This window comes from Colletotrichum abscissum (assembly GCF_030869225.1).
Source record: "Colletotrichum abscissum strain IMI 504890 chromosome Unknown Scaffold_5.1, whole genome shotgun sequence".
Taxonomy (NCBI): domain Eukaryota; kingdom Fungi; phylum Ascomycota; class Sordariomycetes; order Glomerellales; family Glomerellaceae; genus Colletotrichum; species Colletotrichum abscissum.
The window spans coordinates 1499054-1525389 of record NW_026850431.1 but is presented as its reverse complement, the minus strand read 5'-3'; the positions used below and the strand labels follow the sequence as shown (position 1 = coordinate 1525389).

General features: G+C 54.1%; 6 protein-coding genes across 6 annotated transcripts; 3 read left to right on the top strand and 3 right to left on the bottom strand.

The window, feature by feature from the left end:
- Positions 1-1907: 1907 nt before the first annotated feature.
- CABS01_03008 (uncharacterized protein) lies at positions 1908-3463 on the top strand (the record flags this gene model as incomplete). The annotated part of the gene is made up of 2 exons (XM_060536385.1): positions 1908-2284; positions 2338-3463. 2 exons carry the CDS (start codon positions 1908-1910, stop codon positions 3461-3463), a joined length of 1503 nt encoding a protein of 500 aa, XP_060394297.1.
- An 872-nt stretch (positions 3464-4335) lies between these two features.
- CABS01_03007 (protoporphyrinogen oxidase) lies at positions 4336-6343 on the top strand (the record flags this gene model as incomplete). The annotated part of the gene is made up of 3 exons (XM_060536384.1): positions 4336-4818; positions 4895-5497; positions 5582-6343. The coding sequence occupies 3 exons, from the start codon at positions 4336-4338 to the stop codon at positions 6341-6343; spliced, it is 1848 nt and encodes a 615-aa protein (XP_060394296.1).
- An 868-nt stretch (positions 6344-7211) lies between these two features.
- CABS01_03006 (mediator complex subunit MED14) lies at positions 7212-10670 on the bottom strand (the record flags this gene model as incomplete). Its single annotated transcript, XM_060536383.1, has 3 exons — positions 7212-8664; positions 8716-9905; positions 9957-10670. 3 exons carry the CDS (start codon positions 10668-10670, stop codon positions 7212-7214), a joined length of 3357 nt encoding a protein of 1118 aa, XP_060394295.1.
- Positions 10671-12281: 1611 nt separating this feature from the next.
- On the bottom strand, positions 12282-14230 carry CABS01_03005 (glucose-6-phosphate dehydrogenase; the record flags this gene model as incomplete). The annotated part of the gene is made up of 6 exons (XM_060536382.1): positions 12282-12400; positions 12455-13394; positions 13462-13806; positions 13875-13895; positions 13949-14021; positions 14205-14230. The coding sequence occupies 6 exons, from the start codon at positions 14228-14230 to the stop codon at positions 12282-12284; spliced, it is 1524 nt and encodes a 507-aa protein (XP_060394294.1).
- Positions 14231-18317: 4087 nt separating this feature from the next.
- CABS01_03004 (60S ribosomal protein L33-A) lies at positions 18318-19118 on the top strand (the record flags this gene model as incomplete). The annotated part of the gene is made up of 5 exons (XM_060536381.1): positions 18318-18342; positions 18509-18518; positions 18684-18779; positions 18850-18950; positions 19021-19118. The coding sequence occupies 5 exons, from the start codon at positions 18318-18320 to the stop codon at positions 19116-19118; spliced, it is 330 nt and encodes a 109-aa protein (XP_060394293.1).
- A 1649-nt stretch (positions 19119-20767) lies between these two features.
- Positions 20768-25728, bottom strand: CABS01_03003 (uncharacterized protein; the record flags this gene model as incomplete). Its single annotated transcript, XM_060536380.1, has 3 exons — positions 20768-24852; positions 24906-25560; positions 25636-25728. The coding sequence occupies 3 exons, from the start codon at positions 25726-25728 to the stop codon at positions 20768-20770; spliced, it is 4833 nt and encodes a 1610-aa protein (XP_060394292.1).
- Positions 25729-26336: the final 608 nt, after the last annotated feature.

The following is a 26336-nucleotide window of genomic DNA, read 5'->3' as shown; positions in this document are numbered from 1 at the left end:
AGACAGAGTGACTGCTAGTATCATCTGGTCAAAGGTCAAAGTAGCGTCAACGCAGGGACTCCTGAAGGTAAGAGCGGGCATTAGGATCATCAACACCGCCTGTCATGAGCAACGATTACAAGGATGACAGGAGGGGGAAGGAGGAGCTGGAGGAAGTCAAGGGGAGGCGCGGCAGAAGCCCCCTCCCCCAAGCCAAGGACCTAAACCAGGCCAGGGGAGCCAACCGTCATGGCAGCAGGGGGCGGGGAACGGCACCTACGGCCAAACAACTTTAATTACCGACCAATCAAGCACACAGAAACCTCCGATCCGAGGGCGGCATTGTCTCCATCGACAAGGAAACAAGAAACGTAATTAGAGTATTCTCTCGTAAAGCCTTTCTTTCGGTCTCGCTCAGTCGGCAACAGTAAGAGAAGCATTTCGATGGCTTTCGAAATGCGGCAGACCAAACTTTGGATACGCGTATTGCAGTCAATGTTCAGCGAGAGAAGTCTGAAAAAAAGTGAGAAACCATAGCTGGTCACCAGACGCACATTGCAAGCCAAGGCAAAAAGCCAAGAGTGGAGGGTGCTGGGTCGGTAGTATCGGTACCCACAGCTTGCACACACCAACGGCGGATCTGCAACCATACCTACCTACCTACCTTATGTAAGATTCTTATCTTTTACAAGACCCGACACATGCCGCAAGAACATACAAGGGCATCGTACTGCATTTCGGACCTCGACAGTGAGAGATCTGGAAAACATCGATGAATCTTCGACACTAAGATTAAGATTCTAGTCGCCGCAGTCTCGTCACAACTCTCATACGTAGAGAGGGAAAGTAGAGAGCTCTTTCCTTTGTCGTCACCCTGTTTCAGCTGCCACCCGTATAGCGTGGGGGCTTTGAGACAGACTCTGGCCTTCCAGTAAGATAGTAACCAAAATCTTTGGTAGTGACTGGTGTCATGTCCTGCCTGGAAGTAATGGCGGTGTAAGGCGCCATAGTCTAAGGCATCCGTAGACGCAAAAAGCTCGGCCCCTGTAATAGGGAGCCTACGAAAGATCCGAGGAGACTCTTACCAGCCTCAGGTGTAACGATGCAAGGATTTTTACTAGAAGAAGACGGGACTCGAACCCGGGACCTATGTGTGCGGGCATTTCGTTCAGATGCGCCGGCATTCCCCGCTACGACACAGGCCTTGGTGACAGAATGAAGCAGTTTTATTCAGTATAGAGGTATCGCGGGCGGGCGAAGCTGGAATAATCCAGAGGTGGAATGGACACCGTGATGTATGTTCAACCTGCCTGGAAGGAGCGGAACCACACAGGTCGGGTGGTTCCTGGGGAAATGAGGCTAGAGAGCCGGTGGCTGTGCAGCCGTTACGCTGAATAATCAGGCGCATCGCGTGCCTGAATTAGTCAGGGCAAGCCACACTTGGAATTCGCCTGAACCTTCTCCTTCTGCAGTGAAGAACCTCCGGACGTTGGCTTTGCACCGCCTTTCTTTGCGCAGACTGTCACGTGACTAGACTACATCTCCTCCAATCAAAGGCTTTGTTGTGGGCCCAGCTCTGAATTCTCCGTCATCTCAGGAACGTTCTTTGGCTCTCATGCCTCACCTACCTCGATTCACTTCCTCCACCATACACAACATTCTTTTGTTGCTCTCTTGTGCATCACCAACTCTCCTCTGCCGGAATCATCGCCTGCTCCCCATATACCCCGGCGCAAGCGATTTCCACTACCGCGCGCATTCTAACACGTCAACTGAAGTCTCCGGTGCCGTATTCGACGCCGACTTTTCTTTCCCGACGGCAACGCGTCTGGTCCTGCAGCTCAACTTCAAAAAACTGAACGCACCACGACTCGTCGCATTTGCACTCGAAGCTTCACGCGATATTCGCCATATCGGCGCCAATCAATATGACGGTCCAGGTCGTCCTCAATACCCCGCTGGCGGATGCTTTGAGCGCCGCCATCCAGCCCAAATTGATCGAGGCCGGCTGGGCATCAGGCTCCGACGATGATGCCGCGCTCGTCGAATACATCATTCTCATGCTCGTCAACGGCCGCACGCAGGAGCAGATTGCCACCGAACTCTCGGCTGATCTCCTTGGTCTGGGTCCCGAAGATGCGGGCGCCCAGCAATTCGCCGCATGGCTCTTTCAACAGGTTGAGCAGACCGACGCACAACTCAACGGCACCCAACCTTCCGTTACCGATGCTATGACTGGCATGTCTCAAGGAAATGGAGACTTTGACACCGACATGGGTGCAGGTGATGGCAATGAATTGAACGCGTTTGTCTCCCTAATTCACCCCCCGCAGCCCGTACCTTACTAACCCGCTGTAGCCCGACTGGCCCGCGATCCATGCGAAATGGTCCCAACCCCCGAGGTGGTCGCGATAAGCGAATGCTGGGCCACATGACCAAGGCTATGGACAGGTCTGGCGATTCGGTTCTTCACCGCGTTCGCGGAAACGACAGAATCAACTCCCATGCCCGAGGCCCACCTACAGGCCCCAGAGGCGGTATGGGACGCGGCGGACGACCCATGAACAACCGTGGAGTGAATATTCAAGCTGGCCTCAACGCGATGGCAGGAATGAACGGTCAACATGGTGCCCCCCCGGGAATGAACCCCATGGCCCAAGGTTGGGGCATGCCCCCGCCGCAAGGACAGCCGTCACAAATGGACCTCATGGCAATGATGGAGCAACAGGCGCAGATGATGTCACAACTCCAGCAGCAGCTTATGAACCAAAGTGGTGGACGAGGTGGACGCCGTGGCGGCAAGTCTTTGTTCGATCGCACTCAAAATTCTCGCGGCGGTTTCCGACAACATCAATCCAGAGACAAGCAAGATTCAGCGATGACGGAAGGCGGAGAAGGAGACGATGTCGACATGTCGCAATCGAAGCGCGAACCGCCCAACCCCGACGAGACTGTCTGCAAGTACAACCTCCGTTGTACTAACGGCGAGTGCAAGTTTGCGCATCAGTCACCCGCGGCACCGCCAGGCACCACAGTCGACATTAACGATGTATGCACTTTCGGTGCCGCATGCAAGAACCGCAAGTGCGTCGGACGGCACCCATCTCCAGCAGCCAGACTGGCGCATCAGAGCGAGCAAGACTGCAAATTCTTCCCCAACTGCACGAATCCGAGATGCCCCTTCAAGCATCCCGAGATGCCGCTGTGCCGTAACGGTGCTGGGTGTACGACTACGGGTTGCAAGTTTACACATGTTAAGGTCAAGTGTAGATTCAACCCTTGCAAAAACCCTCACTGCATGTACACCCACGAGGAAGGCCAGCAGGGCGTCTTCAAGGACAAGGTGTGGACTGCCGAGGGTGTCGACGACCACGTAAGCGAACGTCAGTTTGTCGACACAAACGCACAAGCAGAAGTGATTCTCCCCGATTCAGAGAACGCTGTGAACCAAGAGCAGAGCAATGCGCAGGAAGTGATCAGCTAGGCGCTCATACGAGAACGTAAACCCTCAGGAACGCGAACTCTCAGCAGAGAGTTAACGCCATGCAAGAAGCGTTGTCTCCAGCAATGAGGCTGACTAGACGGGGGGCGGTGGATTGGAGGAGAGCAGTTGGCTCGAATTGGCGTCTCGCATCAGACCTGGTATACCCTTAGGAGGATCACTGTGAACTAGTTCAGTTTTGGGATCATTAGGAGGCTTCCAAGAAGAGGCCTCGATGGTAGAATGGGAGCGGCGACTTCTTGTATGATAATTGGACGATGATGTATGCCGAAAGCGATATGGCACTTTGGGCGTTTTGCGGGTGCAATTATTCTCTTATTCAAGTATAGACTGGGCTTTGGGCAAGCTGAAATAAAGCGAATCAGAGGGCCTCATAAATTGCGGTCCCTGATAGTGTTAGAGGCAGAACATGCTGTCCTCTGTAGTAGCCACACTCTATGTTCTCTGGTCTTTGTTCCTCGATATCTTGTGTGTCAATCATTATCTGACTGTCCGGGAAGCCAACTACCTAGACTACAAACGTTTAGGATAATAGTCTGTGGCAACAGCATACAAAGGTTCTCATTCTCATCCTAGTCTGCATTAGTATTGATTTTGACTATCCTGGGAAAGCAATTGGCCTTCAAGACGTCAAAGCTGCCCATGTTGGCAGTTGATGTTGGTTCGAGGTGGTGGGGCCGCAAGCTCCAAGGACCCCTAGCTCCAGGTACGGAATTGTTTGCTGCAAGACCCCAGTCCATTTCGTGACGCCACTTTGCAGCACCGACATCTTTACCAACGGTCAACCTCGGATTACCACTCTCTTCCTTTTTCTTCTCCTTTCACCTCTTTTTCGGATCATTGGACCTTACCAAATGGTGCTTAGAAGAGCTGACGATGCATTCATGGCTCTACTGAGGTCCTACCACTCCCAGCGCTTCTGCAGTGCAGCCCTCGGCGGCTGCGGCAGAAGCGCCGCCGCCGCCGCCGCCATCGTGCCGGCGCGACGACCCTTCTCGACAACCACCGTGGTCGCGAGACAAGAACGGCGACGAAGCCAGAAAGAGGCAGAACCAATCTTTACAAAGAACATCCAGGTCCCCACCGACATCGCCGTCGTCGGTAGCGGCATTGCCGGCCTCACGACCGCGCACTACCTGGCAAAGCTACTCCCCGAGACGTCCAACATCACCATATACGAGGCGGGGGACCGGGTGGGCGGTTGGATCAACACGCAGGAGCTCGAGGTCGAAGTCAATGGAAAGAAGAATAACGTGCGCTTCGAGCGCGGGCCGAGGACGCTGCGCGGTATGGGCAAGGATACATGGAAGTTCGATGATCTCGTGCTCTTCGACATGGTTCGTAGTCTCTCGTCGCGAAGACCTATTATACCCCTTCTTCGCTAACAGAAGCTTCCCCTTTTGAAACAAACAGATCAGAGACCTCCAAATGCAAGGCGAATACCTGGGCATCAAATCCCCGCCCCGGTACATCTACTACCCAGACCACCTCGTCGAGATGCACCCGCGCAACGTCTTCCGCGAAGCCGCCTTCAAGGGCATCATCCCGGGCTTCCTGAACCTCATGTGGCGCCGCCAAAAGGCCCGCGAGGAGGTCAAGCCGGCCGACATGTCCGTCGCCGACTTCATCGCCACCTACACGGGACGCTCCGAGCTGACGAACAACCTCGCGTCGGCCATGATCCACGGCATCTGGGGCGGCAACGCCGATAAGCTGAGCATGCGCAGTTTCATGCCCGGGCCTTGGCACCGCTTCTTCGACAGACCGTATAAGGAGGACGACTTTGTATCGTATCCCCGGAGCGAGGTTGGCATAATGGCTACGTTGGGCCAAGATCAGGAGCTCCGGCAGTACCTGACGTCGGCGCAGAAGGATCAGCTCGTCTTCTTCGAGAAGGGCATGAGCAGTCTGCCGAATACTATTGCGGAGCACCTGAGGAGGAGGAAGAATGTTACGTTCAAGATGGGCGAACCCGTCACCAGCCTGGAGTACGATAACAAGGGCAAGAAGATCATGGTGAGCTGAACATCTCTTCTTTTTCTTGGGAAACCCCCTTCCAACCAACACCACAAGCTAACATGGAACCTACCCCCCCTATAGCTCTCATCACCAAGCTCGACATCCCCAACACCATATGACAAGGTCATCTCCACCACCACCAGCAAAGTCCTCCACGCCGCGACGGGAGACGCCCTCCCCTCCCTCGCAAACTCCCCCAACGTCTCCATCATGGCCGTGAACCTCTGGTACCCGCAGCCGAACCTCAACGCCGCCCACCCAGGCGTCGGCTACCTCGTCCCCCGCGCAACAGACTCCAACCTCGAAGGCCTCCTCGGCGTCTTCTTCGACTCGGACGTCGTGCCCCGCGCCCCCGACGAGCCCGAAGGCACCAAATTCTTCGTCCTCATGGGCGGCCACTACTTTGACGACCTCCCTGACGACGCCCTCCCCACCGAAGCCGAAGGCATCGAGATGGCTAAAGCCGTCGTCGAACGCCACCTCGGCATCCCCCAGTCCACTCCCGCATTCGCAATGGCGAACCTCGCGAAAGACTGCATCCCGCAGCACCACGTCGGCCACTACAAGCGCATGGCGCACGCGAGCTACGAGCTGCGCGACGCCTTCCAGGGCCAGCTCACCGTCGCGGGCGGCTCCTACACGGGCATCGGCGTCATGGGCGCCCTGCGCGCGGGCTACGACGTCGCGGTACACATTGCCCAGTCTGCGCAGGAGCACGTCGGCGACACGGGTCTCGGGCAGTTCGAGGGCAACACTGAAATATTTTCGTCGCCTCGGTGGCAACTACGTAACCTTGGGCGTGATATCGACGATAAGATTGGGTGGAGGAATTATATCCGCTAAAAAAGGAGGAAAGAAGAAGACGTGGGCTGGAGGTGTTTGGCCATGTGTTGAATAGTTGTCTATTCACTTGTATCATCAGTCTGGGTTCTTGTACTATCCAAGATTTTAGATATTATCATAAATGTAGACTAAAAAGCATCGTCGACTTTGCTGTTTCATGATTTTTTTTCCAAAGACAGTCATGGTAACAATTGTATGACATGAGAACCTGCTGCCAATCATGTCTCGAGCTCGTGTTTTGCATCACTGTCTATCATTGTCATTGTCGAAATCAATCTGTTTTTCGAAACCTTTGCACTCTCTGTGTTGTCTTTTCATGATAAACTTCAATCACCATGATAAAGGGGGTTACCAATGGCAGAAGGAGAGTAGATTACTCTTTTGTTTACTGCAGGCACGTAGGTACGTAGTAAAGCTCACCTTTTCTTTCCGTACATAGAAAGGAGGGGGGGTCACCTTTGTATGAAAATACATCACCACCGAAGGCTTACGCTACGCAGTAGAGGACAGACAGACACGATTGACTTTACGAATGTTTTCGAGGTATCTTTTGGGGGGGAACCATCTACCGGTCCCTGGGCCAAACCGGCCCGGGCTTTCTTTTACAGGCACCGCTCCTCTGCGCGCGTGCTTCACAACCGCCTTGGCTTCCAAGTATCGTATACCCCGTCCCGTTGGTATCACGTCGTCACTAAATACTAATGATGAATCGAAGAATCGAAGAAGAAAACAAATACACCGTCGCATCCAAACCACGCCTCTTCTGGGCCAAGGTCTATGCAACGCTGTTGGGCAGTCTCTCTGCCCACGTGGCTACGCTGATGCTCCCCTCCCTGCATCTAATTCCGTGTCTCTCGCCTGCAGGCACTCAATCGAGGACCAAGGGCGCTTGCTTACTTCCTCCACCGTTCCTATTGCTCCCTTGGCTCACGCTCGTTGGCTGCGTTCCAAAAGACTGATTGTTTGAAGTTGATTGACTGGTTTGTGTCGGTTGGCCCTCGGTTGATGGTGCGCTGCTAACATCACCAGTCACAGCGTATGCTCGCACCAGGTCGTCGAGCTTCGTGAGCAACTCCATGGTGCTTGGGCCAGGCCGCGAGGCTGCGCTCGTCCTAAGACCTCTCCAGCCATTGCCGTGAGATTCCCAAACTCCCTTCAGGATCTTGTTAAACTCCTCATCAGGGGCCACCACGCCCTGTGTTGCACGAGTGAAATTCCACCACATCTCGTTGCGCCGCATCCTGCTTCGTATCTCAAGTACCAAAACCCGAGGCTCGCCTGTCGGACTAGGCAGAGTATAACGAAGAGCAATCCAGTCGATGGACCTGGTGAAGACCTCGACGCGACCTTGGTTGGTTGTTTCGAGGGGTTCCCATTTCGATTCGATGCTCTCGAGGGTCCTCAGAACTGGGAGGAGTACCGGCATATAAAAGATTAAGACTCTGAGTCCGTCCTGGGTATTCACCAACGTCGTGAGTAGGTCAAGAACTCTCGCGTGCGGGTTCCCCTTCTCCAGGGACATTCTAATCTGACTCTTAGCCAAGTCGAGGGATACCCTCCAGCGTTTTGGCTTCTGAGTCTGATCGCTCTCGCCTGGCATTGTGATATCGCTGTACGTGAAGACGACCTGCTGAAGGCTGACTCTTTCGCACTTAACAGAACCCCTTGCTTTGCTCATGGCCTCGAGGAAGCCTACAAGGCGATCAATAGACTTGACATGGGTTGTCAAAGTGTCTAGAATAGGTTGCCCAACCAAGTAGCGTATGCGGAATATGAATTCGCCCTTCTTGGGACTGAAGGAGACGTTGCGGTCGATACGGCCCTTGAGCAGTGCGAATTTAGTCTTGTCTTTGACCCGGACAATGGCGTCAACAATAGTGTTGAGTTCGGCGTTCTCAAGCACCTCCACAGCCGAGGGAGCATTGCCATCTTGGCCCTGGGCGGCTGTAGGCCGAGTTTGAAGTCCCTTGAACTTCACTTCGACCTGATCCTGCGCCCAAGATGAGTCCTGTTTGCCCAATTGCCTCGAGGTGTCTTTGGGGCCATCCTGTGCGCCTGATTCTGATGACCCCAAGATCTGGGACAGCTTGATGACCAGAGACGGAAGCCGTACTTGTTGTGGCAGTGCGTAATTAGTAGACTCCTTCATCAAGTATTGGATCTTGCCCTTATGTAAGTGTTCCAAGTCAGTAGCCTGTTGAACGATGCCAGTCACAAAGAGTGTCAGGTGAGACCAGAAGGCATCATCCAGATCTGGTTGCCCTCGAGTGAGTTGTAGTTTGGTATGAAACTTGAGTGGACGTGTTGGCGTGTTGCGGTCACTATCATCGTTAGTATCGCTGATCCAGTGCCTCTCAGGAGTGTAAACTTACATATCAAGCAGCCACCATTCGTCGCCACTCAGGCTCAAGGACACCATAACGAACCAGCTTTGATCTAGGCTCTGGCGCTGCATGAAAATAGTCTGGAATGCCTCACGAGTCCGAATGATTTGCTTGATGTCTTCGCCACCAAGGGGACTCTTGCAAGTCTTCCAGCCCACACTTCGTCCTCTGCGGCTGCACTCTTCAATGAAATAGCCCCATCTGATGTTCTCCAGGCAGGTAACTCCGTCCTCTGCGGGGTCTTTGCCGCCGTAGTTGAGGCGGGTTTCTCCTTGTAGTGTATATTTCGCGTGAGGCTTAATCGCGGCGAATCCAGTGATGGGTTGTATAAGGAGTGTAACGTTATCCCGAGGGCCCAGTTGCATGCTCAAGGATGATTCCATCGGCTCCATTTGAGAGACTGTCAAAGTCATCGAGGACTCCCTGTTGACGAACCGAGGATATGATAGAAGCTTGGTGTGGATGGATGACAGAATGTGCTCAACGTGTCTGGCCACTGCTGTCTTGAGCAGGTCTTCGGCACACAAGTTGTCCACATCAAATGGCAGGAACACATCCTTGACTTCCTTGTTGTCCCGGTACCAGCGTGCAACTAATCGACTGGAGTGCTTCGAATCAGTCTGCCCATTCGTCTTCTTGGCACTGTTCACTGCAATCATGACCCAGCTCTTTGGTCCGTTGGCTCCGTATCGAGTGGTCCAGTATTGTAGGGCTAAGGCTCTGTTGAGAGGTTCCACCATCAACGTGCCAGTCCATGTGCTTCGACTCAGCTCGATGGCCTGTCTCCTGAGCTCGCTGATCTTGTGCGTGAGCACAAACTCGTGCAGAAATCGGTAGCACCCTTCGAGACCTTCCTTTCCGAGGATTTCGTTAACGTGTGCTTCGAGGAATGACACCAGCGCGTCAGAGAGCTTGCTTGACGATGGCGAAAAGGCGAATCGGAAGTCAATGAACCAGAATTGTTGGGTAAAGTCCTCATCGGCGATTGTCAAATCCACTTCAAACTCGCCCTTCACTACGAAAGTGACTCTACCAGACTGAATACTGTAATTCTTGAACTGATGTGGTATTTTGTCGTAGTCTTCCAGATTCAGGCGAAGAGAGAGCATCGTGTTAAGATCATCGATCCATTTCAGCTGTTCTTCTGCTGTCAATGGCGGTGGTGGTATATATCCAGGCTACGACAGATTAGCTCCCATCTCCGCCTCGACAAGATCCGGATAACCTACCTCTGGAATCCATGATGCTTCACCAGTCGTTAGGACTTGCAGAGCCGTCTTCAAGTCAGGGTTGGGAAGTCGGGCGTTGTCCAGCGAACGCTTCAGGTCAATCAGCAAGTCCTGGGAGTAGTCATATAGCATACGTTTCGAGTCAATGTGTGCCTTGATGTCGATAAGCTTGCTAACAGCCTCCGCGTTCTTGCTCCAGTCCGTAATGACGAGGGCCTTGACCCATTTGGAATGTGCGTCTTGTGCAAACTTGATCATGAGCATCTTCTTTCTCTTATTTCCTTCTGACATATCGTCAGGTGCATCGCTGCCATGGGGTGTATTCCCGTTCACTGCAGGAGGTGCCCACTTGATGGAACCCATTTCGATGACGGTCTTCTGTAGCTCTTCGTGGGTGTGTTGCGCCAGTCGCGCGACAATCGTGGATAGTGGAATGTACCCCTGGGTGATGTGCACAATCTCCTCGGGTAGGTCGTTCATCCTCGGTTTTTGCTGTAATGTCAACCCGGTCGACATCTGCGATTGTTGCTTTCCTTGGGAGTCGTTTTGAGAGTTTCCGCCGGAAAGGCCATTCGCCATGTTACCGGCCCCAGGGGTGTCGGCTGGCGCCTTGCCCTTATTCGGCTGTCCTTCCATCGTTCCACCATTGGCGCCGTTGACCTTTAGGTTTCTGTCATGGTTCGGATGTGTGCCGTTCAAACCCCCATTCTCCATGTTGACGATTCCAGGCATCGGGGGAGGGCCCTTCCTGCCTCGTTGCCTGCGTCACGACCGGCCCCCCAAAATATGAACTTGATTCTTGCCTGTTCGATAGATTATGGAATACTAATGCTGAGTGAAGCTGTGCCAGATGAGCAAGGGAGGATAATGAAATGCTGGTCCCGGTCCGAGGTGGCTGTCAGACGGGATTCAGTCATCGGCGCCGGATGCGCAAGCCAGCAGGACAGCGCAATCGCATCAACTAAGAAACCGAAGTTTCAAAGAGGGACGCGATACACGTAGTAGAAGTTCAGTCGCCGAGGTTTCGTAGGTAATAGGCGCAAGTGTGGTGTCGTTGAAACGCGATGAGGTCGTGGTCAATTGGAGGAATCGACCTAGCGTCGATCGTCGATGGGGGGGAGGACGCGAGATCGTTGTCGGAATTGTATCGTTGATTTCCGTGGAGAGTAATTCGCAAGTCGAGGTATTCGGTGCATACGGAGTCTCCGAAGGGTCGTGGAAGTCGGGCCGCGCAAAAACGTTCAGTTTGTTGACTGCTAGGTAATTGGGCAAGTGGTGATGCGATGGTGAGAGCGTGCAGCCAGGCATACAAGCAGGGCGGGAACTAGATCGGTCACGGTGCAACCCGAGCCTTCAGCATTTTTCTCGGACAGCCACGCCTACGGGCAGGCGCCAGCAGTCGACTGTCCCTGCTGTTCATCCGGGTCGGGGTGTCATGTGATCTCCGCCAATAGGACAGCCATGGGGTCCACCGTGCAACTCCAAGCCGCAAACCACCTTAACCGTATTTAGCAGATTAACCTTATCTTATCAACTACCGTACTTTTGTTTGAGGTAGGAGCTCCTCGAAATACTTCGGTACCTCACCTAGCTAGTCACTTAATCCTGGCATGTACCCTTCATATATCGTTTCCAGCTGTAAAGTCACGATGGCCATTTTGCACCTTTCAGGACCAAATCCGTGTACCTTTCTTGAGTTACAAGCCTAGAGATCGAACATTGCTGTAAGCTGCATTCTGGGCTGGCTCGTTGCATCAAAACTTCATTGCATGTGTCCAAGATTTCCCACAATGACGTTCTTATGAATACCTACGCTTTCAACAGTGACTGACTCGTTGCTCTAGGTACCTTACTAAGTGAGTACCCTCGTCACCCCGGCTCTGTCGAGGACAGTCGTGTCTTGGTATACCTTTCGGATACGGACCGTTCTTGGAACGAGAGTTCGTCAATCATAGCAAGTGTAAGGAACAGACAGTTTTGATCATTAGAAACGTGAATCTCATTGATTTTCTATCCTCTTTGAACCGGCCAAGCAAAGCGAAGAAATGTCCATCGTCCTACCAGTGTTCACCCGTGGGCTTTGCTCCTGGCTTCCCTTATTTATGTCGTCTTCATTTGAAATCTATGCCCTCCCTTCGATGGTTATGATACGTTGCGAATGCCATAGGCTGCGCAGTGGGATATCGCGGGTGCATTGGCCGAAAGTGTGGTTTTTTGTAGTTGGTGTAGCGGGGGTGGAGGGGTTTGCTCAACTGCTCGTAGACATCCTTTAGAATCAATTCTTCTATGTATGATAGCTACGCTAAGGCGCGCACTTAGTTTTACTCACAACTTGTTCGGGGCAGCCTGAGCAGAGGTAGTAGGCCACTGGTATCCAGCCGCATCACTGAACTTGTAGCCATAGGAGGAGGTGAAGTCGTCGAGGACAGCGGGGCCACGAGATCCTGGAAATGGTTAGAAAGAGCTGGCTACAGAGCGTACACACTTCGAAGACTAACCATAGGGGTACTCCATGGGGATGATCTCCTTGTTGTCGTCCAGGTAGTGTAGCAGAGGGGTGAAGATTCTCCAGCTGGCGTCCAGCTCGTCGTCACGGACAAAGTTGGAGTGGTCGCCCTTCAGGCAGTCCAAAATCAATGACTCATAAGCCTCGGGGATCTTGAGGTCAGAGAAGCGGCGGCGATAGGTCAAGTCAAGCTCGGTGACGACAGTCTGCATGCTGAGACCGGGCAGCTTGGAGTTCATCTTGACGTAGACACTCTCGTTGGGCTGAATGCGCATGACAAGCTCGTTGCGGGGAATGTCCTTAAAGATACCCGAGGTAACGTCCTTGAATTGGATACGGATCTCAGTCTTTTGTTCGTTGAGGGCCTTGCCGGCCTTCATGATGAACGGAACGCCATCCCAGCGCTCGTTCTTGATGTATGCGACAAGGGCGCAGAAAGTGGGACACCTCGAGTCCTTGGGGACAGTATCGTCTTCCTTGTACGATGGCTTGCTGCCGTCCAATGACTTGCCGTATTGTCCGATGATGACGTTCTTGGGCTCGATGGCGGGCATGGCGCGGAGAACGCGCACCTTCTCGTCACGAATGTCCTCCGAGGCGAAGGAAATGGGGCGCTCCATGGCGAGCAGGGTGAGGACCTGAAGCAAGTGATTCTGCTGAACATCGCGAATGATACCGAACTCGTCAAAGTAACCGCCACGGCCTTCGGTGCCAAAAGGCTCCTTGAAGGTAATCTGGACGTTGTCGATGTTCTGCCTGTTCCAGGTGGAGCCGAAGAAGGAGTTACCAAAGCGAAGGATAAGGATGTTCTTGACCATCTCCTTGCCGAGGTAGTGGTCAATGCGGTAGAGCTCATCCTCCTTCCAGTCGGGCTCGAGGGACTTTTGAAGCTCCCGGGAGCTGGCAAGATCCTTACCAAAGGGCTTCTCAATCTGCAGACGTCATCATGTCAGCATCCCCATAAGCAACGGGCTAAGATTCAACGTGGGCGGCACGTACGACAACGCGCGCAATTCCCTTGGTGGGGTAGCAGCATCTCTTGAGATGCTGGGAGACAATGGTGAAGACACTGGGGGGAAGTGCCATGTAGAAGAGACGGTGAGTCTCAGGCTTGCCCTGCTCGAGCTCCTCGAGGTGCCGGGTCAGGTTCTGGAATGACTCGTCCTTGTCGTACTGGCCAGAGACGTAGGTGCAGAGGTTGCAGAAGTCGTTGAGCTGCTGCTCAATCTCCTTTGTGGGTGTCTTCATGTAGGATCTGATGCGGCGGATGTAGTCATCGTGGTCCATCTTTGTCCGCGCATATCCGACAATCTTAATGTCCTTGGGGAGGAACTGGTTTCGGTACTATTTGCGCCGGGTTAGCTCGCCATATCCGTGGGAGAGGCATGTCAATGCGGTCGTGAAGTTCGTACCAGACCGAACAGAGCAGGGTACTATAGAAATGTCAGCAGATTTTCCGGCCATGAGGAGGCTCTCATTCGCGTACAGTCTTCTTCTTTGCCAAATCTCCGGAAGCACCGAGAACAACGATGACGGTGTTCTCCTTGAGCTCCATAGAACTGTGTAATTAACGCCATTGTCAGCCAAACTCGCACACCGATAAACCAGAACGAGGCCATTGCCATTCTAGCACAACCCAAATTGCCGGATTTCAGGTCGGACAGCGATGGTGAGTGAACCTCCGGAATCGCAAAGCACAGCGGAAGGGAATGTTGGTGGGGTAGGAAGGCGGGGTGACATACGCTGCGGCGGAGGTGTGATCGGCCATGGTGTGTGTGATGTCAGTGATGAAGCTGGCTCGACTATGAATGTTTCTTTGGATGAGAGATATAGAGAAGAAGGGGGAAAGAAAAGCCTCTACAGCAGGAAACCAAAGTTAGCAAGCAGAAGGGCAGAAGAGCGAGCTGGGAAGGTTTTGGAAAGAGATGCTGGGCGGAATCCGGGACGGATGGATTGGGGTATTTAGTAATGACGAAGCACAGATGTACCTCACCTCTGAGGTAGGGGTGTAGAGGGGTGAATGGGTACGACAGAACGGACCCGACGCATGTGTGGATGGGGTGAATTGGGATATGGTATGGGTACCTACGCGGTATCCGTACCGTGGTGGTACGCCAGGCAGGGCATGGCAGCGTGGTGCGGCGCGAAGGCGCTGGAGGAAAAAGAGGGGGACTTTGGGGGGGGGGGTTTAGAGTCTCAGGGGAGCGAGTACCGTACAAAGACCGGGACAGACAAGACGGCAAAAAGCCAAAAAGATACTTAGCCTGAGATCAGGTCAACATACCGCGTTTAGTGCATCCCGACGGGGTTTGTCAAAGCAGTACGGGAGCCAGGGGGAGCTTACTCACAGTTGCAGCCCACTTCTTGGTGCCGCCTTAGCGTGCCATGTACTGTACTTTGATACTTGTTGAAGTCGAGTCCCGCAACCGCACCGCGGCTCGCCCTTTTGCGCTTGAGAGCGAATCACTCTGGTGAAGGTGGGTAGGCTTCCCTCGATGGGCAAGTGGATAATTGATAGATCAAGTCGATTTCGGCGGCATTACTGAGCGGTACCTACCCGGTAAGGTAGGCCTATGGATACCTATACAATGGAAGCACACTGGTGAGACAGAGGTTGGCACAGGTTGTCTTTGTGATTTTAGACAGCCCAAGCCTGAAAAGCGCCCGCCCGCTCTCGCCGGACGGTCAAGGACGTGGAGTTGAACTTGGACGGAGGAACAAGCTGTGTGGAGAGAGAGAGAGACAGAGACACGGCAAGGAGCTGAGAGCGCACGGAGACGGAGAGCGAGGATTAGTGAGCGAGCGGGCTCTCGTGGATTATTCTACAGGTTTTCGGTGCTTTTTTGCGAGAGGCAAGGGCTCCTCCGGCCCCCCTCGTTCAATGTCACCGGGTTATTCTGTCTGCTCCTCGTCGACTTTGGTCGCGGGACTTGAACAGGGTTGATGTCAATGGAGGGGAAGAAAGGAGGGGCACCTCCTCGGTCTTGTCGACAAAATGTTGAGCGCTCCCGGAGATTCATACGTATTTATCGGTCTTAAGCTCCCCGGCCCATCAGCACTGATCACTGATCACTGATGAGTGGTGACTGAGCAGCGACCATCCCAAGCATCCGTAGATCCCTCGACTCGACTCGGCTCAACCTTGCGGTATGTACGAATACCTAGTCATAGCTTCCTGGCATAGCTCCAGTGTGCACAGAGTCATTCACGCCCATGCCACCTTGGTTTGGTCCGGCGCGCTGACGGCATCAAAGACTAGACGGTGGGCAATTGGGTTCCCAGCACAAAGCCAATCCCTCCCACTAACTTGTAAGTGGACTGGCGAGTGTCTGTCTCTCTGCCGCATCTGATTTCAGAATAAGCGACTGCCCTGTCTTGGTTACATAGGTTCTGTAGAGCAATCATCGTGCAACATCTATGCAAGCGTCGCTATTCTATTCCGCCGGTTCGGGACACCATTCTTTGAATCCTAAAGACCCAGGGGCGAGTGAGAACAGCAGGTACTGTACATGCCAGACCCCTGCCCGAAGAAAAGAAATGAAAAGATTCTCGAGCAGATCGGGTACCTCGACTGAAGAGGAGCTAAGGTGCCTCCGTATGCAAGCTGCAGCAGAAATGTTGGACCAACGCCTGTCAGAGCGCACCGGAGCTCCAGAAACATAAAACATCAGAGGAAAATGGGAAAACATTAAAAAAAGATTCAGAGCCCTGCCGCTGCAACTTCAGCCCACCAGCGCACACTTTGCTTCAATGCACCGCGCAGACGTGCAGGATTCGCGGCCCCAGGCAAGTAGGTGACAATATCGATTTCCGCTCGACAAATACGACAAGCAGTTCCACCGCTATTATCACTGAGATCAATATCTTTAGAACAAAGTATATTCCTCTACGTATATAAGAAGAACTTTAATACAAATGGGATAGTAGTAATGATATGAGTAGTGAAAGGGGTATTCATCAAGATGAATAGCAGGAAATCGATTTTTTCACCCACTTGCTTGGGTACCTGGTATACGTGCAATAAACCACCCCAACTCAGTCACCATGTCAACATAGCATCACACATAGGTATGACCTCAGATAACTAGGGCCCCCAAAAAAGGGTCCAACATCAGCAAGACTGCCCAGCATTGATGGCTGAACATTTGGATTTTGGCTTGGGCTCCATCTCCGGCCCCAGCTGATGCGGCGGTACTCCCAGTCCCTCTCTTCCAAACGCCGGACACCGCCGAGGCTCCCGATCGGACTTTGCTGCTTATGAGATCGGTCTGGGTAGCTGAGAAGCGAGGGCGGAATTCAGGAAAGCTGTGGAAAGCGTGGGTCGCCAGCCTGTGTGAAACGGTGCTCCGTCAGGTAACGACAGACCTGTCACACTCTGGCCTGTATCGTCGCCGTGTCGGGCCCAGTTGCATTGGAGAGTCATATCTGTCGCTGCTGCAGGGCAGGCGGATATGCCTATGGTGCGTTTCCTTCTCTCCCCTTCCCTTCTCATCGCTCCGATGTTGTCACCGCGGGGTCTTCCAAGAAGTCTCCATGCCAGCTGCCACAACTCCATTCCGCTGCCGGTCCGGCCAATGCAACTGTGGCATGAAGCTCTACCGCAGACCTGCTGGGCAATCGGCAGAGTTTGGCGGCCAGAAATTGCCGCAAGCCCACCCTTTGAGGCGTTCCAATCGTTGAAGCTGGCGGCTCAACCTGTGCCGGACATTTATTACCACGGCCGCCGCCAGGGCATTTGGAAGCATCTCCGGAGTCGCTCTTGGGTTGGGCCCCCACGATTCGGTCTTCGTCGGTTCTAATTCCAAAGGTCCGAAATTCCTGGTAGGTTGCGTGGGATTATCCGTGGTTCGGTTGACACCTCAATAGTGGAAGATGTTTGAGACATTTCCTGCATGACCATCAGACTTTGTCTCTCCCCTTTCCCCCCCCCCTTCTTCTTCTTCTTGTGTATACCAAAGAGACGCCGATCCAGTTCAGGGAATCCCGCGAGATTTTGGGACCTGGGTGTGGTTTATACTTGGGACGTCGGACTGCTAGGAAAGGCCGCCCTGCAACTGTCTCACAACTCCGCGGTTTCGGCCGTCCAAGCTCCAACGGATGGCCTGAAGTATTCTGGAACTCCGGTCGAGCCGCACATCTGTTTCCGAGTTTGCCATTCTCTATCGAAAGTTGAAAGTTGGTATAGGTCATCAGTTACGGCCGACCTTCACTTCGGCAACCCCCGCCCCCGGCAACTGCCTGCTGTATGTAACCAGTGCTGGGCTGAGGAGCTCCGGTGAGGCTCACACATAAATGGACGTTGCGGTGCATCATTGCATTTGTCATTGACGGATTTTCTCCCGCAACGACAAAATCTTATCCGCCGCGGCTGCAAGGCTTCGGGCGAATGAAGGTGCGAGGCAAGTCGGTGTGGGCTGAATAGCGGCAAAGACGCGTCCAGGCCAGACTGGGTCCCGGGTCGGCAGCTGGGCGGGATTGACACCGAGTTGGCCGAGAAACACAAATCCATGAAATGGTAAATTTGGAAACGCCTGGACGGAACGTGGAAGGATGGAAGGCTGACTGCGCCTCACCTGTTGATCCCAGCCACAATAGATGGCTTACCTTATCTTATCTCGAAAAATGGATTGAATTGAGGTGGGGTGGAGTCTGCACCTCACCTTAGTCATCTCACGTGCCTCCGCAGCCCTAATTGTGCGCCGACGAAATTCGAAATTGGCTATCGGCCCCCGTAGCGAACATACCGAAATCGCCAACCCACGACGAGCGCCCGGAGTATTAGTCCATCGACAATCCTCTGCCTTCCTTTCTCGAGTCCCTTTGGTTGGAGCGTCGACATACTAACCACCGCCAAAATGCCTTCGGAAGCCGGTCACAGATGTGAGTAATTCGATGTCCAATCCCCCTGGTGCAAAAGTTTGCAATGTCGAACAGAGCCGCGCATTGCCTTGAACCCTGTGAATATGGTCAATCATCGAGCACTCTGAAGATATCACATTATGGTGTTTACATATTATGGAACTTCAACTGACATGATTCTCTGCAGTATACGTCAAGTAAGTTGCACCCAATCGATTTTCTACCCATCGGAACCGACGACGCAACTCGTGGATCTATACGACTGCGCCCATCACCTGGACAAACGATGCCTCAGCGACCCGAAACTTTGCGCGACGAAATGTACTTCAAACCGAAAGAATCGAAACTAACATGCGTTTCAGGGGACGTCACCTCAGCTACCAGCGTAGCCGTCACGTCACCCACTCCAAGACGAGTCTGATCAAGATCGAGGGAGTTGACGACACCAACGCCGCCAAGTATGTCACCCAATCCACGCCTTTTCCCCTCGCAACGCCCGACACGAAACGGTGGCTAATATGAGAGCAGCTTCTACCTCGGCAAGAAGATCGCCTACGTCTACAAGGCCCAGAAGGAGATCCGCGGTTCCAAGATCCGCGTCATCTGGGGCAAGGTCACCCGCCCTCACGGTAAATACAGCCTCCTCCGATCGAACACTTTCCCCGCGAAACCGAGCCCTCAGCTAATACTAGGAAACAGGCAACTCTGGCGTCGTCCGCGCCAAGTTCTCCAACCCCCTCCCCACCCGCTCTTTCGGCGCATCCGTTCGCGTGATGCTCTACCCCTCGTCGATTTAAAAAACGGACTCATCATCGGACGGAGTTGGTATTTGAGGATGGATTCTGAATTGGTTGCATCGGTCCAGGCAAGAGCAAGAGCACAGTGCCTTGCTTGCTAAAAAAAAAAAGGCATCAAATCAAACTCGTCAAACAACCACGCATGAAGGGCGAAACGCACAACCCGCCGAGAACCCTCCCCCACCCTATTTTTTTCATCGAGACATGGGAATATGATTCTGCGTGATTCGACAAAAGAATGGAAGAGACGTTTGTGTACGGGTCGCGAAGAGTAGCCATTATTGTCGGGGGCTCGAGGACGGGGAAATGAAAAAAAAAATCAACAACTTGATGTTGCTGGCCGGCTACACAAACGCGATAACGACGAACGGTAGATCGGGCGGCATTAATGTCAGGTGTTTTCAAAAGACATGGCTCAGCGACGGTATTCAATGGTTTTTGCACAACTTCCATTCGGCTCCCTCTTCATAAGCTGCCCGCGGCTTGTCCCCAGTCCTAGTCCAAATGTCTTGCTGCGAAAGCAGTCCCAAAGCCTCCATGTCCAAACTTTGCCAATGTGTGCTTGGGTGATGTACCTCAATGAGAATCAGTGACATACTCGCAACACATATTTGGAACGATGCTGATACGCCCAATCTACCTTGCTCTCTCTATTCATGTGGACTGTGCGATTCGTGGAAATCCGGGGAAAGAAAGGCTGCCCTAATCTACTGCCATGTTCCCTGACTTTGATATCCCGTCCATCATCCAGGTTAGGTATTCAAAGCATCTCAGGTTTCCATCGAGCATCCCAGGAACCTTTCTCACTTTATGAGGACAATATCGCAAAGTGTCAAGGAGGTTTCCACTTGCGCCAGCAACCCTATGGCCCCAAAGTTCACAAGGGACACTTTTAAGAGGTGACGTCAAGGGCATTTCACTGACACGAAGCGGATCCATGGGGGCCGCTCCCACCCCGTCCCGGTATCCCGCAGCCGGGATATCTTCCGTCCATCTTCGGCAGATTTACCGCTTCGGTACCACGAACCGGGGGCCTCCGACCGAGGGGAGGTGATCTTCCGAAGATCTCCGCCTGGGCTTGCACTTTGTCGCCAGATTGATTCCAACTTACTCCGATTCAACGCAACGGAGACTCGCCTGTGTTGTTGCACATATTTAGATTGACATTGGATTGCAGGGGAGAAACGTAAAACGGAAAAGACCTAGGTGGGTACACGAGAGCGTGGAAGCTGAACATCATGAGACATGTCGACACGCATGCGCAAGCGGCTTATCCACCATTCATGTCTACCTTAGGTACGACACGACATTCTAACGATGGGACTTTCCAAAAAGAACTCGACATTGACCTTAGAAAGACGAGAGAGAAAACAAGGCTCGTTTAAGGAACTGGCCCAAGGTGAAAGTGGGCATGAACCGACGGGTCACGTCATATAATGGTGATTTCTTCCAGCCCAAAAACCAACTCATGCAAGTCACAATCTTCAACACAGCTCTAGTATGAATGTTTGATTTTTGTACATTATGCCATACACTATCTCCGCTTCACTATTCCATATGCCCCGTGTTGCATTCCGAAACTCCTAAACCCCGTGGAATGGGGGCCAACAAAGACTCACCAGCCTCAGCACCCTTTACCACAGAATCCATCATTCAATATCCTCCATCGCCCACGCGCTCACGCCCGCCCTCTCGACATTAGCCTTGAGCTTGTTCAGCACAGCCTGGCGCTTGGCCCGCTTCGCCATCAACTCCGACTTCTCCTCCCCGCTGAACCCGCTCAGCTTCTTGCGCGGAGGCGTGCCCGTGCCGCCGCGGCCGCCGTACGAGGCCACGGAGGACACCATGGAGTTACGCAGGGTTCCGGGCGACGCCATCACGGCAGATCGCTCGGGCGAGAAGAGGATGGAACGGCTGTTCCTCTGGGGCGTGACCATCGGGGAGCCCTCGCGGCTGTTGACCGACGAGAAGCGGAGCTTGCGCATCTGGTTCTCGAGGACGTCGATATCGCCGGATCGCTTCTCCACCATGCTGGTCATCTTGCCAATGGTCCGCATGACGGCCTCGACGGTAGGCATGTTGGAGGTGCCCTTGCCAGATGCGCTGTTCGCGGCGGCAATTCTGGTCTTTAGGATCGTCAAGGCCTCCTCGGCTTCGGCGAGAAGCTTGGTGAAGTTTGTGTATTCGCGACGCAGCTCGTTCTGCTGACTTGCCTGCTCGGTACTCAGAGGCAGAGAGCGGCTGATGTCGGCTTGGTCGGGGTCCGTCTTCACCATAATGATCTTCTTAAGATCATCTTGCTTTGATCGGAGGCGAGACATTTCGCGGGCGAGCTCGTTGCACGCCTCAAGCTTCTCTTCAACGTCGTGAACACGACCATCCTCGAGGTCCTGAGCCAAAGATCTGTCAACGACTTCTCCGAGCTCATCAATCTCGCAGAGAACCCAACTGTCTGGGTTCTCGAGGTCTTGCTTGCGTCGACCCCCGGCCTTGAATCCGATGTCGTGCCCCATGAGAAAGCTGGCAAGAGAGCGAGCATTCAGACCAAGGGTGTCGATCATCGAGTTAATGTCGCGATACACTGCCTCCACCTGGGCCGGGATGGTCTCCTTGGCTGACGGCACAACGTTTGAGTGGGCGATGAAGTCATCAAGCTTTAGTGTGGGCTCGATCTTGGAAGCAAGAATCTTCTGAATCTCATCATCCTCCTCGTCCTCCAGCGCCCTGGTCTCTTCGGCCTGCCGCCTTTGGCGCGCAAGTCTTTGCTGAGCAATGAAGTGATCATCGTTGGATTTGTTCCCGACAATGGATGACCCCATCTGCGAAGGCTGCTTTTTCTGGGCTGCAAGAATCTGAGATGCCATGCCCGGGGCACTAACCGAACGAGCAGACTCCTGGCGCATGATGCGGCCTGGCACAGCGCCACGGACTGGGCTGGGAGAGCGAGGGCTGGTTTGGGACGGTCGGGGGAACATGGGAGCATTGCGGCTCAGGTCACCAAACAACGATGCCCGCGGTCTCTCTTCCTCCGTCCGTGGAACGGAGTAGGTGCTGCTACTAACACCACCGAACGAGCTTTGCGGGGTCATGCCCGCCGTAGGGGTCATCGCCGTCATGGATGGGCTTTGATCCTTGGAGACAATGACGCCGCTGCCCTCAGACTCATCGTCGTCGTCCTCATCCTCAAGATCGGTGTCATGCTCACTATCAGGCACAGTCGGAATGGAAGGGAAGACAGGCTCCTTGGGCTTAGTGAGGAAGTCTGGCGGCAACGGAGCATCGTCTACTGCAGGTGTCGTGTTCTGAGGGGTAGACGACCACGTTGCCGACGACAAAGATTGCTTGGGCATCTTGAGGAAGTCCGGAGCCGCAGCAGGTGCAGTAGATTTCGGCCGTTCAAGCTCCTCGGGCGAGGACTGGTCGTCTGCTGGCAAATGAAGCGCCGCCGAAGGCGTGGCAGACACTGCGGTCTTGCCAGGCTTGGGCGTGAGGAAGTCGGGTGGGAGAGGAGCTTCGTCGGCCGGAGTAGTGCTTCCCTGTGGCTTTGAAGGCTTGAGGAAATCAGGCGGTAGCGGAGCAGCGCTGGCTGCCTTCGTTGACGTTGCCTTTGGCGTAGTAAGGAAATCGGGAGGCAGAGGCGCATTGTCCACTTGAGGTGAAGCCTTACTTCCACTGTCTGAAGGAACATTTCCGGTGCCCGAAGAAGACGAGGAATCACCAAGAGGATATGAGTTTTTGCTAGTCGTATCAGGGGGAAGAGGAGTGCTGGACTCGGTCTTGACCTCTGGTGTCTTCTCTGCCGGCTTCGCAGAACCAAACAAACCTCCAGTCGCTGGCTGAGAAGGGAATCCAAACAAGCCGCTTTTGGGGGCTGATGTTGAAGTCGGTGGGAACCCAAATTTGGAAGGCGCTGGAGTCTCTTTCGGCGTTGTGGATTGGCCAAGGCTGAAGACCGATTTGGGCTTCGGTGTTTCTTCGTTCGATTCTGTGGTCGTTTCCTTAGGAGGAGTCTTCGTCACGGCGCTTCCCAGTGCAGAGCCGAAGTTGCTGCCAAACAGAGAGGATCCGCCAGGGGTAGAAGGCTTCTCATCATCATCCTTGGCAGAGGGATCTGCCTCGAAGGTGGTTCCCAACTTGAAAGGCTGGCTGAAGGGATTGCTAGTCGCCGGGCCAGTCGAGCTCGGGGGAGGGAACGCGGTATCCTTAGAAGCCGTGCCCAGTTGACCCCCAGAGCCGAATGGACTTGACGAAGTCTTGCTGGAGAAAACACTACCACCCTCGTTGCCCTTATTTGCAAGGGAACCAAATCCACCAGAGCTAGCAAAGCTAGAGAATCCCCCAGACGCAGGTGCAGGTTTGGCTGCTGATGCACCGCCGAACACACTCTTATTCTCGGATGTTCCGAAGCTACTAGGCTGGCCGAACGCCGGTGACGCAGACGTGTTCGCACCAGATGCTCCGCCTGACGCCCATGGAGAGGACTTCTGTCCAAGCGACGACGACTGACCAAAACCGACTGATGAAGGCTGGCCAAACGCCGGACCTGATGAGGAAGCAGCTGGTGTCCCAAAGGCGCTGCCACTGCCAAACGCTGACTTGGGTGCAGCCGATGGCGTAGCAGAGGGGGTCCCGAAGGCGCTTCCGCTACCAAACGTCGACTTGGGTGCATCCGATGAAGCAGCGGAAGGGGCCCCAAAGGTACTAGCACTGCCAAACGCTGATTTGTTTGCAGCTGGAGTTGTGGCGGAAGGGCTTCCGAAAGAGCCGCCAGTGCCGAACGCTGATTTTGTTGCGGAGGCCTGAGCAAAAGGAGAGCCAGATGTAGCTGAGCTGCCCCCAAAGGGGCTACCGCTGCCAAACGTAGATCCAGAGGCTGCGGGAGCGGCGGGAGCGGCGGAAGACGTCGTCGCAGCGCCCCATGGTGAAGCCTTAGATCCCAGGGCTGACGAGCCACCAAATGTAGGGATCTTGGATCCACTGGAACCGAACGGTGAGGCCTTTTGGCCTGAGCCCAAGGCGGATGCCGAACCGAAGGCCGGGGTGCTCGAAGGAGCGCCAAATGCTGATGTGTTCGAAGCTGGGGCCGTCACCGGTGCTGCTGCTGGTGTCGAGCTGGATGCGCCCGCAGGGGGCGCGGAAGTATCAACCGCGGCCATGCCAGGGTATGTCGTGCCCTGCCTGATGGAGTCCTCGTAGATGATCCACCATGAACTCAGTACACCCTCATTGTTCAGCACCCACAAACCCGGCACTGGGCCGGGAGAATCTTCAATCTCTTCATCGGCGGGCAAGGGCTTGTATACCTTGTCCTTGGCTGAGAGATCAAGGGCAACACCGATGGGGATGGTGTTCTCATAGCTGTCATTCATGGGCAGAGAGGCACGTTTCGAGTCATCGGCCAGTTCTGTTGTGGTAAAGACGCCGGCGGTGTCGACTGGATGATCAGAAGTCAGGGGTGACTTCGCCCTACTGAGGAGGCCGATGTCTGGGGAGACGGTCGATGCCACGATGAGGAGATCTGAAAGGTTGGGAGGGAATTCCTTGAGCCTCAATATTGAGTGATGAGGCGGCTTTTCGGCGCCAAACGGGTCGACGGGGTCGTTCAGCTTCTGGAAAGTGAAATCTGATGGCAGCTTTCTAGTAATGAGATGGTATACTGAATTTGGGGGGGACTCCGAAGTTGATGTGTGGATGGCGAGGAAAAGATGATTTTCCAGCCAAGTCAGAGACGATACTGTAGTCAATTAGTTCAGCATGGTTGCGCGTTCCGTCAGCTCGAGAACCTACCGTGAGCATTCGACACGTTTGATGGCCGCGGGATCTCGCCCTTGGCCTCACCCTCAGGGGTCATTTGGAAAATGGTCCCGTCCGCCAAGCCCGCCACCAGCTGCTTTCCTTTTGTGCTCCAGCTTATGCAGCTAACCTGTGCTTTCAGAGCATTGCTGACTGACCTCTCCTTCAGGTTCGCCATGTGCAGGTTGCCGTTATTCGTCACAATGGCGCACAGTTCCGCCTTCTCGATCGTGGGGTTCGGGAAGAGCGCCCTCAAAGTTTCGCCGTTCGTCGCAAGCTCAAACGCAGCTTTCGTGGCACCCTGGAGCAGGCTTTCCACTTCGTATACCGCGAGACCGCCTCCGCTCTCGGCGGAGAGGATCAGGTAGTTCTCGTCGGCGCTGAAGGCGAGCTGCGACACCCTCATAGGCATGGGCAGCTTGCCCTGCGGCTGGAACGCGCGGACATCGGAATCGCCTTCCTTTTCACCCTCAAAGCCCTTGCGCACGGAGTCGGTCGAGGTGATGGTGATACCGTCGGGTCCGGCGGCGGCGACGAGGCCTCGGCGGGAGGCGATGCTGATGAGCGAGGCGGTATCGGCGGGCGGCGGGGACCAGGCGGATGTGAGTCGGAGCTTCGCGTCGCCTGCAATCGACTTGAAACCAAGCGCCTGAATAGATTTACATGGTGAGCCTCGAACTTTCAAAAGACAGCGGCATCGACGGTGTCGGTGTCCAGATCTCACCTCGGTCTGGATCACCTCCAGCTCGGGGCCTTGAGTCAGTCCTCCTCCTCCTCCGGCCGTGGCATTTCCTTGGTTCGCGAAGCTGAAAGCCATGACTGTTGCGACGTGACCGGCTTGTGGAGGGAGGACGTGTAAGTCAGGGTGGTCCTTCGCATTCGCTGGAGGGGTCGCGTTTGTTGATAAGAGTTTTCCCCTTGTGCTTCTTTTCTTTTTCGTCTTCTTGTTGCCCCTCTTCTATTTCTTGCTGTTGTTAGGGTGCTTCGCGCTGCACTCAGCTTGGGGGGTGTTGTTGCTTGAGCCACGAGGTTTGGCTATGTTGCTGCTGTCGCAACCGGCAGCTATGGGATAAAGAGAAGGAAAATAGCTGGATGAAGCCTGGCTAATCACCTCAAATCTGGAAGGAAATAAGTATTATGACGTGCCACACGTGGAAACGCGATGCAATTGGGTGCAAAGCAGAGAGACAGGCGCCAGTCGAGATGCGTAAAAGAATCTTGCACCTTTGGCTCGTCTTTTGGCCTGGGACTTTTTTTGAGGAATGGCTACCTAAAAATTCCCAGCTCTTTGCTTGGCCCATCCCCCCGTTCCCCGGCCGGTCGCCTGCCAATCCCTCCAAATGTTCGAGTCACGTGCGGTGAGCTTCGGTTTAGCTCAGATCTGGGGCTCTCTCTGTCCAATCACTGCTGCCTCTGGCAAGCTAC